Source organism: Calidris pugnax, unplaced genomic scaffold, assembly GCF_001431845.1.
Source record: "Calidris pugnax isolate Ruff unplaced genomic scaffold, ASM143184v1 scaffold18, whole genome shotgun sequence".
Classification (NCBI taxonomy): Eukaryota; Metazoa; Chordata; class Aves; order Charadriiformes; family Scolopacidae; genus Calidris; species Calidris pugnax.
Window position 1 is genome coordinate 4161779 of NW_015090812.1, and position 11042 is coordinate 4172820.

At 44.2% G+C, this 11042-nt stretch overlaps 1 protein-coding gene across 1 annotated transcript; it reads right to left on the reverse strand.

Moving 5' to 3' along the window:
* Positions 1-275: 275 nt before the first annotated feature.
* Positions 276-7942, reverse strand: DMRTB1 (DMRT like family B with proline rich C-terminal 1). The gene is made up of 4 exons (XM_014939084.1): positions 7537-7942; positions 5593-5825; positions 3825-3969; positions 276-382 (listed from the first exon to the last, which is right to left on the reverse strand). The coding sequence occupies exons 1-4, from the start codon at positions 7940-7942 to the stop codon at positions 276-278; spliced, it is 891 nt and encodes a 296-aa protein (XP_014794570.1).
* Positions 7943-11042: the final 3100 nt, after the last annotated feature.

Sequence of the window (11042 nt, forward strand, 5' to 3'; positions counted from 1 at the left end):
TTCAGTCATAATCATTTGCTGCTTCCACCAGCTTAAGGGGAAGGGATTTACCATGGCTCTGGAAAACCTATTTTAGGAACTTTATAGTGCTAGGGAGACAGAGCTGTGAGCCTGGTAGCTCTAACATGATCATAATGCAAGGCAGAGGACTAATTCCCTTCTTCTAGCTGTTGTGACTTCTCAGTGACTAAGTGTCACTCTACCCTCATGTTAACCAACACTCTCCTCAGAAATGAAAATAGCACTGCCTGCCACTCAGCTCTTCTCCAGCCCATTTACTGTTTGGAATATACGGATTGTTCTCTGCTTGTTTCTTCTGGGGAAGAAGATGGTTGACCAGGGTCACAAACCATCCCTGAATCCTGACTGTCAGCACCAGTAGCTGAAATAAAAGTAAAAATAGAAAAAGGTCAGGGTTTAACAAAGTTTAACATGAACAAAGCGAGCCAAAGCCCCCAAACTCTGGATTTCTGTTTGTATTACAGCTGGTATCAATCACATTTCCAGAGGTAAATTCTCAATGCAAAATGACTTTTGTCGATCCTGTTTGGTTTTCAACCCAATTAATTCAAAGGCAAGTGTTGAAGCTGCACTGGAATAGAAGTATGAGGAAGACTCCTTTGCCCCCTTAACTGCAGTAAATCTACGCCATGCCCATTTAACACTCCTGTGAATTCTCAAAGGCCTTGACAGACTAAATAATCCCTTCTTAAAATACAGCTAGGGATTTTCATTCTATAAAGTATTTACTTGCAAATTTGCGTTAAAAGCTCACTCATTTCCTCACAGGCGACTTGGGGTTTTATTTGTTTTTCTGTGGCTTTCTCTTTTAGACAGCCAACAGTCTGCAATCAGACTCTATCCTCAGATGCTGTACCGGCTGTTTTACTGGACATACCTTGTATTTATTTTGTCAAATGTCCATAACATTACTAGTCAATACTGCATGAAATTCTGTAACAACGTGGCCTATACTTCACATCACCACTGTAAACCTAACTGGGCTCAGTCATTCAACTGTAGTCAACTACTGACTCAAACCTTTCTGGCAGCAGCTTCTAGCCTTGGAAAATCTTTTTCAGACAGGACTTGGGTTTTTTTTCCATTTGTCTTCATCTCAGATTCCCTTCAGTGCAGAGATCACAGACATTCCTTCTTACCAGTTGTCCCCTGGTAGAGTTTTTCTATACCCATTTTCCTGCAACGGTTTTGCCAGAGAGCCCATTTCACCTCAATTCTGGAGGTCTCTCTGGAGGAAGGATGTTCCCAAGTCTAATTGCAGGTTTGAGTCAGTTCCTTACTTGGGAAAAAAGACATGATGCAATCCTAACACATCACTGTGTACTAAATGTTACAGCTTTTCTCTCTTTTTTTTCCTCTTCAATATTCTTTAATACCAGAATCAAAAAATTATTAGTTTCACTGTAGCTTCCCTCTACATCTGCATCTTCTGCTGGCAGGCTATTTTGTCTATGACCTCATTCAGAAGTATCCCCCCCTCATTGGGTCACAGTTGCAAATTCCTACATATCCTGGAGCAAAAATGCTATGTAGTGGAACTAATTTGTACTTTCTTCGTAGTACTAAGAAAACTGGATTCTTCTCTGAGCAGCACAATCTATGATGCATTATTTCCTATGGCTTTGTGCCTGGGTTATGATTTCTCTGGTGTGTAATAACGGCTGAGGTCATTAGATGGCATTTTGCTCTCTGGGGGGTGCTCTCATAACCTCTCTTCTCTACCCAGTTGCCTATTTTCATGATTGCTTAGCCAGTGAAACTTCACTTTACCAGTATAGGACTGGATTTCCTCTGTTTTCCTCACACAATACCACTACTTCTCTCCACTCCCTGATTTTTGCCAGCTACTCCCAGTTCCTTCCCATTCCCACACACTCCAACAGAATAGCTGCAGCCCCCTACAGGTTCTCTGCCACTGCAGTATCCCCCAGCTCTTTTGTCCCCTCCAAATCACAAACCCCCATTAATCCTCACAAACACTTTCTGGTTTGCCTGCCAGCCCTCAGTTTGCTCTCTTCTACTCACACTCAGCCCATATTATTTCACCTTCAGCACACCAGTATCTCCTACACACTGCACTGAAGTCCTATTGCCTTTGTCAGTATCTTAAAATAACTTTTCATTTCTACAATGTCTATACATCCCCTGACACTGCCATATTCTTCATATTCCCCTTGTCCACCACATCTCAGGAGAGATGGGGAGGGACTCTTTATCAGGGAGTGTAGCAATAGGATGAGGGGCAGTAGTTTTATACTGAAAGAGGGGAGATTTAGATAAGCTATTAGGAAGAAGTTCTTCACTGTAAGGGTGGTGAGACACTGGAACAGGTTGCCCAGAGAAGCTGTGGATGCCCCATCCCTGGAGGTGTTCAAGGCCAGGCTGGATGGGGCTTGGAGCAACCTGGTCTGGTAGGAGGTGTCCCTGCCCATGGCAGGGGGGTTGGAACTCAATGAACTTAAAGGTCCCTTCCAACCCAAACCATTGTATGATTCTATGATTTTATCACTCTATGACCTCCTGCTTACTTTTCTTTGGCTTTCCAGCCAGACAAGAAGCAGGTATGCTCTGACTGCTCTGGAGATATGTGCCCACTGCTGGGCTGACTGGCAGGCACTTGGTTGTTGGCCAAGGTACACACACGTCAGTCAGGAGCTGAGCGCAAGCTGACAGGCAGCCAAACACCACAGCATGGCTGCAAACAAACCATTTTGTGGGAGGCATCTGTTTCCCTTGCAGATCAATATTGTGTAGGCCTGTGATCACAACAGATATGTTGGGCTGAAAATAACTAATGGGCTGAAAAGTTATGAGAGGACTGACATTAACAGAACAGGAGACTGCATGAGCCTTATGTTGTTGAGAAACCAAGCCAAAAAAAACCCAACTTCTATTTTGTCCCACAAAACCACCGACATTTTTTCAATTCAAATGACATAATTACACTCCTCTCTTCTCCTCTCTCTTTTACAACAGATTCGATTTTTCACTGGGTGATTATGGTAATCTATTTCATAAACAGATGAACAATATTTTATTCTCATGTTCAAGAAGAGAAATAAAGTTGTTCTTATTTATCTGCATTTTGAAAAATAATTTAAAATAAAACTGGCCGTTCACTCATCCAGGGCTAGTGGTTAATTCTCTAAGCAGCTCTACCCTCTTGTGGTCACAGCTAGCTGCAGCCAAATGAAAATATAATCACAAATATGTGCCTACACATGTAGGCACAATGCATAAAAGAGACTCGTGACAGAGGGGCACACAGACTTAACCCATGCCAGAAATTTAAAAACCTGTGAGATTCAATAGAACAGCTTGAGATTTTGAAGATTCAATCATTCTTTTACAGCAATTAGATTGCAGGATTTTCAGATGAGCAAGAAATCTCATATTGTTCATGCTATTAGTCTGCATTTTTTTAACTTTTTGTCTAAATTGAAACAGAGCCAAATAATTTTAAAAATATGTCCCGCAAACTAGCTATTTAGAAAAATATTTTCATTTTGAGAACGTCAGCAGATCATAGTCTGGAATGGCTCTGGGTCCTGGGGCCCCCATCATCTGTGTGAGATTGAGGTGCTTGTCAGCTGGAAAGCCCAGGCATGCCACGCTACTTTCCCTTTTCCAGCTTCCCAGAGCTGTACAAGCTGGAAATCTGTCCTGGGACTTCAGGACCTCAGTCCTAGCTCCATCACAGTGATCTGTGAAACCCTGAAACCTTGGGGGCTTCCACCTCTGTGGTTAGGTATTGAAACCAGGTTAAAATTCAGTCTCCCGGGGCTCATCTCATACTTCCTTACCTTGGGTTTCCTTGGTTGTTTCAGCTAAAACGTTCAGTGAGAGGGGAGGTGGAATGTAATGAATCCCTGGCAGAAAACTTGGTGGGATGAACTGAGGCAGAGGTGTGTAGTATCCTTGATGAAAGTCTCCACCTCCATCTGGAATCTGCAGAAACACATGAGAAATCATCTTCCATCTAAAGACTCTCCAGGACACATCTGCAGTATAAAACAATTTGTTTCACTTTTTACCTGTGACTATTACTTTTTTTTGTCCATTTTGTGGCCCTATGCTGCCACATGTATTAGCACATGCAAAGCCTGTGCATAGTGTAACATGCCGGAAGTGACAAGTAGCAGCTTCTCAGACCATGTCTCAGCTGAAAATGACCTTTTAAGTCCTCATCTTCTGTTCTGGCATGTAATTAGAGCAGTTGGTTTAAGCCAGGAGCAGCTCATCTTCACCACTGACCTGGTGTACCTGCCACTGAACAAGTTTGGAGGTCTTCATTCAACAGAGAGGCAACGTAGGAAAATGCTCCTTGCCACCACCTCCCTGTTAGTTATGGGTTCCCCCACCAAACACAGTGAAGTGGGTGGTTCTACCAATACTGAAGGACTGGTGTGCACCACAGGGTGCCCTACAGCTCTGGTCTTCTGTGATCACCAGACCTGTGAGAGCATGATAAAAATCATTCCATGTGCCAGAAAAGATCTCCATCCCTCAGAAACACCAACATCAGAGACACAGGAGCATTTCTGTCTTGGATCTGGGCATGCACCCTGGTACAGATAGAACTTGTATGAAATCTTTCCATCAGCTTCAGGACAGTTAAAAATTAAGTTCAAAACCACGTACAGTGATGGTCTAGACAAGGCATTTCCCAACCTGTGCCTATCCGGCCCACCAGGACTCAGACCTGTGCTAGCCACCCTCTTTCTCAATAACCCCTAAAATGTGACAGGGAATTTCTACACAAGCATTTCTATGCAAGTCTTGAGGCAGATCACTCTATCTCAGCATGACCTGATGAACTGTACTCAATGCAAACAGAAGGGCGCATGGCAGCTGGAAATCTAATAATGTGCCCAACTGTGGTACAAAAACCGGGCACCACCAGTTTAAACCAACATGTCTGACAGCACTGAAAAGACCTGGAAGTGCCCAAACACACCATTACAACTGGCCATTTAGCATCTCGTTTCTTTACCATGTCTGTGTGCTTTGAAGGTGTGGGCCTTATGATGACAAACATCATTTTTCATCTGAAACTTGTGTTAAAAACAACAGTTTTCCGCTGTTTCCAAACAGAAATAACTGACCATGCTGATTTGCTTCCTTGTGGAAGCTGATTTTACCCTGTTGTTCCCTGTGTCTGTGGCGCCTTGGCCAAGCCCTGACACTCTCCCTCCCTGTTGGATGTGTCCTGCAAGGAAGAATTGGAGCCTCCAAATGCATATTCTCTGCCATTTGTGGTGGCACAACAATACCATATTAAGTGTCCAACTGCCATCATTCCTAAAGGCTGTTGCAGATGTTAGCAGGACATAAAAGCCCCAAAACACTTCACAAAATCTGGCTCCTTGCTAGTGCATGGGTTTGCTCTTCTGGGTTCAGGTCAGACCATTAACATCACCATTTGCTAATCTTTTCTTCAGCATCATATATCAAAATGCTGTGAAGTAACTGGTGAGCAGGGTAGCTTTTCATGGGTACTTTAACAACAAGAACACAGCTAAAAGTAAAGACAGCAGTATTTCCAGAGGTAATTAAAAGACCGCTACTTACTGACACAGAAGCTGCATTCCCTGGCCCATAGTTGCTAGAAATGTGTCGGAAACCTCTCTGAAGTGATATCCCTGGAGGTGGTGGTGCTCCCCTACAGCTTGATTGATTGATGGCAAAACCCATAGGAAATGGGTGGTAAGGATATACCCCAGAATACCCAGGGTACACTTTCGGAGGTTCTCTCTCCAGGTATTCTGGGTTGACCATGTATTCTGGAGGAAAAGCAGAGTGAGCTAGGAAACAATGAGAAAAGAAAAAAAAAAGTATCCATGTAATTCTGTGGAGTTCAGTAGAAGTAGCTGCAGGACCAAATCCCACTCTCAAGCAGGAGAATCCAGCCCTTTGGTTTCATGCTTAGCTCCTCATGAATTTATTTTGTGTTTTTTTAGGAGACTAAGGAAAGGTGCAGCAGGTGATACTTTAATGCAGAATGATCTGCATTCTTTTCTGCCTTGTGCATTGTGAAGCTAGTCCTTAGTAAAGCACTGGCTGCAGAATCCTATTCTTTCAGCACATGGAAAACAGGAAAATAACCTGCCGTAAGAATTAATTCTAGTAGAACTTAAAAAAAAAATCTACAGAAATAATAGAGGTCTGACTTTAGTCCTATCTGTCACTTCATAAGTTAATTTACAGACAAAGGCTTGATTTTAGGGACATACACAGATAATTTCAGATACCGGAATCAGTTACTTCCTTTGTTTTTTATCTTGCATCTGGAATCTTACATGGCCTCTCTGATGTCTTAAAAAAAGAAACTGGTTATTTGAAAACAAATAGGGTCTTTCTTGCCTTCACATCCTCCTGATGGTAGAGAAGTGGAAGAATTTGCCTCAAGAGTAGGTTGAAATCTGGAGTATTAGAATTATACTATTTGTTCCTAACCTTTTTTTAAATTGGTCAGCAGGTTAAAAATGTTATTAAGGGAGGGACTGACAGGTACATGTACAGCTAGTGTCATCCATAAACATCATTTTTTTAGAAAACAAAGCTAAAAAATAGGGGGAACAGTTATTGACAGATTAGGTGGGAACTAGAGATGTCTGCAATTACTCTTTTCTACAGGCTTCCCAGAACAGCATTTTGTCTTGCAGGCTGCCAACTCTCCAGAGGCTCAGACTAATGACTACTGCACTCAGTGGGGATTTCCGTAAAATTACTATAGTAAATAGTAATAGTATGAAGTTACTGTAATAAATAGTAATAAAGTAGACAAATCACATGAAAGACTCTATTAAAGGAAGCAATTTAAGAGGTGACAGACCATACAACTGTTGCACCTGCAAAATCTATGCTCTGCTTTTAAATATCAAATGCACTTTTATACCAAGTGATCCCAGCCAAGTTCAGTCTTTGCTGCAGGAATTAAGGCCAAAAGGTCTCTTTCTTTTACGGTGCTATCATAAAATGCTTGCTTCAGGAAACTGCAGCAGTAACTTCCCCGTTTACCTGCCATCACTGAGTGTTTTGATGCTGAGGGCTTGTGCCTGTGAATTTATAATCAGTGAGATAGCACTCAGAGATGTGCACGAGCACCTGCAGTGCACAGTGGATCACAGGTTGGTTTTAATCCCGGACCGGTTTCCCTCTCAGAGAAAAGCCACCTGCTTAAGCTTTGACCTTGCAATGCGTGGCGAGGCCGAGCACATTGCTCCCGCCACTACAAACCCTGCAAAAGGGAGAATAAATGCAGGGTTGCACATTCGAGATGCAAGTTGGATGCCCGTGTCCACTGAGGAAGGAAAGAGGGAGATGGGAGGAATGGCTCTCCGCGGAGCTGGAGCCTGAGGAATCGGGCAGGTGCAAACTGCACAGGTGGCAGTGTTAGATGGGGAAGAGGGAGATGAACAAGGAAAGAAGGATGGCAGGACAAGGGACGAGAGAGAGGAACAAAGAAAGAAGGATGGCAGGAGGAGGGAAGAGGTTGTGGGGACAAGCCCTTACCGTAGTCCCAGAAGGGAGGGCCGCTGGGAGGTGGCGGTGGGCCCCTGCACGCCATGCCTTTGCTGTTGCTGCCGGTGGGCTGGGTGCCCTTCATCCCTTCATGGCCACTCTGCTCAGGGGCACTGGCCACCCCAGTGGCCACCACAGGACCTTCGCCTGGGGAAGCGGGGCCCGTGGCCGCCCCGGTCGGGGGGTCGGGCACCTGCTGCCTGAGGGCCTTCTGGGCCGCCATGATCTTCTGCCTCTCGGTGATGAGGGCGCACTTGTCGCACAGGCAGAGCTTCCAGCGGCAGTGGCCGGCGTGGCCCTTCACCGGCACCACGAAGCCGTGGTTCCGACAGCGGGAGCACTTGGGGGTCCGCAGTGCCGCCTTGGCCGCCACCGCTGCAGCCTCCTCGGCCTCCATGGCACACCAGTCCTGGCTGACCACCCTGGCACCTGGGGGCTGGCTCCTCAGGGGTCTTATATAGGGCATGGCGGCTGCTGTCCCAGCATGTAGCAACCTGGGCAGGCGGGGCAGGAGAGCCCATGGCAGAGGGTGGGGAATGCCCTGCTGTGGGGGGCCTGCAGCACAGGAGCTGCCTTGGCCCTTAAGGGCCTCCCCTCCCTCCACCAGGCAGGGGTGTACCTGCCCTGGTGTGGGCTGGACAGACCTGGGACATGGGGGATGGAGGAGAGAAGGGGGGGGGCTGCATCTGCAGGAGCAGGGGGCTGTGCCGCACGTTTTAGTACATTTCCCTGTGCTGCTGCCTGCAGAGATGGGGAGTTTTGGGTCGGTGGGGGTGTGCACAGGAGAGAAATCCACCACCCTTTACACTACTGCCCTGAGTGATAGCTTTCCCTTTTGGCACTTCAACATCCACACTCAGTTTCATACCTCTCCTGCATTCGCTTTTCATATGCACGAGATTTCAGTTCCGTTTTGTTTCCAATTTGCAGTAGCTCCTCTTGATCAGGAGGAGAGTGACTGCCTCAGCAGAAAAAAAAAACCCCACTGTTTCATCATTCTGTTTTTCAAAACAAGGTACTAAGATGAAGGCGGAAAGCATATGTCATTCAAAAGACCTGTTACCTTTTCTCGGAATTCCTTATTCTCTGGAAACAAAGACAGGCTTGCAATTAGAAATACAGGAATGCTCCAGTTCCAGCATTGCTTAGAAAGCACTTCTTATTTGTTACTGCTGGTAGCTACAAAACCATAGTTTTACACAGTAGCCCATTTCCAGGAGAAAACTCTCCACTTTGCAATGTAAGGCACAACATTGCTGATTTTTCCCACATAGGCAATAACTAATTCTCTCCTAAAATCCTGAGGATGCCAATAGCTTCTTCTACATTAAAAAGAATACCATAAAAATAAACCACAGAGTAGTTGTGAAGTTTCAAGAGAACCTGGTAACATCTGCCTGCTGCTCTGAAACAGTTCTAATGTGCAACAGAGTATGTTTCACAGCAGCCTTGCAGAAGCCCTTCCCTTGGACCAAACCTTCCTGCAGGACTTGGGTGCACCCCTCAACATTTTGGGGGGGTGAGGCCCTGGTATAGCAGGCCTTTTAAAGAGACTTGGCAGCAGTCTGGTTTGCATTGGCAGTGAGCAGCCAGCCCCTGCGCCCTGCAAGCCCCTCAGGCTCCGCCTAGATTCAGGCTTCTCACTTTGCAAAAGACCCAGTAGGACTTTGCATCCGAGTCCTACAGGTTTCCAGTAGGATTTCATCTCCTGGGGGAGATGTCTTCCTAAGAGCAATACGAGCATACAAGCCCAGACTTGCTCTCGAAAGTAATTCAGATCCAAATCCTCAAATGCACGCAATCCCACCCAGAGATTTTGCTATCCCAGTTGCAGACTGAGTCTTTGGTATGAGGGGCTTTCCGCAATGCCTTTCCACCAATGCATTCCAGGATTCCAGGTGCTCAGCAGGTCTCACAGGAGGGACCACTGCAGCACCCTGTGGAAACTGGGAGCTGGACTGCATGCACAGCAGCTCCTTTGGTAAGCAGGAGGCAGCAAAGCACAAGAGCAGATATAATCAGCTCCCTGTCCTCAGTTCCAGGCCATTTTCCTCAGAAGACTTCTAAAGCGCTGCCTAGGAAGCCAGCTTCATGGGCATGGGCATGTCTGCATTGTGGATAAATATCTTGGAAAATTTGACCTGAAAACGTCGCCATTGCTTCCTAGTTCAGAAAGGTACTTAGTTGGTAGGCCTTCAATAGAGACCACTCTTAAATGCAGCCTTGAAGTGCTGCTCACTTGTGCCAGGGCCTTGATGTTCCCATAATCGTTCTGAACATTGACTCTGTATTAAATATAGACAGATAATATGTTCCTAATTTTATGCTCCATATTTTTGCTGTATGTTGAGGATGTGCCTATGTAGCTATAGAATGAAAAGAGGATGGATGACACATTTTAAAAAACTGTAATGATATCTTTCCATAGATAGACAATCTGTGTTCATTTGGATACTTAAACAGTGGAGGAGAAAGGCAGACTATGTACATTTTCCACCGTAATTTTCTATTCTGGGTCACATAATGCTACTATTCAAGACATTTACTCAAACATACTTAAATTTCTCTCTCTCCTCTCTCCAAAAAGGTATACCAGCCATGGGCTGCAACAGTTTCTCTGTTAATAAACCACATCTTTAAAAGTCATCTGGATTTTTCTTTTGAACAGTTGTCACCTAAGCATTCAGGATTTATTCTACTCTCCATATAGCTTCAAACATAACTAGACTTGCTTTTTATAGAGAAATGGACATTTTATTTTGCTTGTGAAGTTAATATTTGCTTCTGCAGGCAGTTCAAAGAATTCTGCTATTCCAATCCTGTTATGTGTTTATATATACATTTGATTTAGCTTATCAAAACCACTAGCAAGACCATCCCACAGAGAAAGCAGAACAATTTCAAAATAAATTCTTGGAATGAGATGTAAAATTGTATGTGGATGCAGCTCCATATCTATTATCATTTTCTCCTTTATTCATATTTGAAAGAAAATGAGGCACCATAAAGACTCTTTTCTCTAAAACTTACTCAGTTCACTCTTAGCATTTTATTGAACATATGGTGGGACTGTAGCAAAAAGTGTGTACAGAGTTCTGTATTAAAATAGCATTTATAAGAATTATTATCTTGACAAAATGAAATGAAAGCAACCTGCTGATTTCATGTTTCTGAAATCAGTAGTAATGTCTACTGCTTTCCAACTTCAGAATCATATAAAGTGTGTGGTTTTGGTGTGCAGTTTTCTTTGTATGTGAAACAGTGAAGAAAAACAAATCTAGCTTGTTTGAAAAACAAAAGGGAACAAATCAAAAAGATTGTCTGCCTTTAAATGGAATAGCATAAAATTGGCTTTTGTTTTTCTCCTCCTTCTTAGACTTTCCAGCGAACACTTTACACAGTAAATGTTTTTGGCAAGGAAATTTTTCTGCTTACATCTGATATTTCACAGAGCAATAGCAACATAATAAAAAAATTTGTTCAGTCTGAGATCTCCA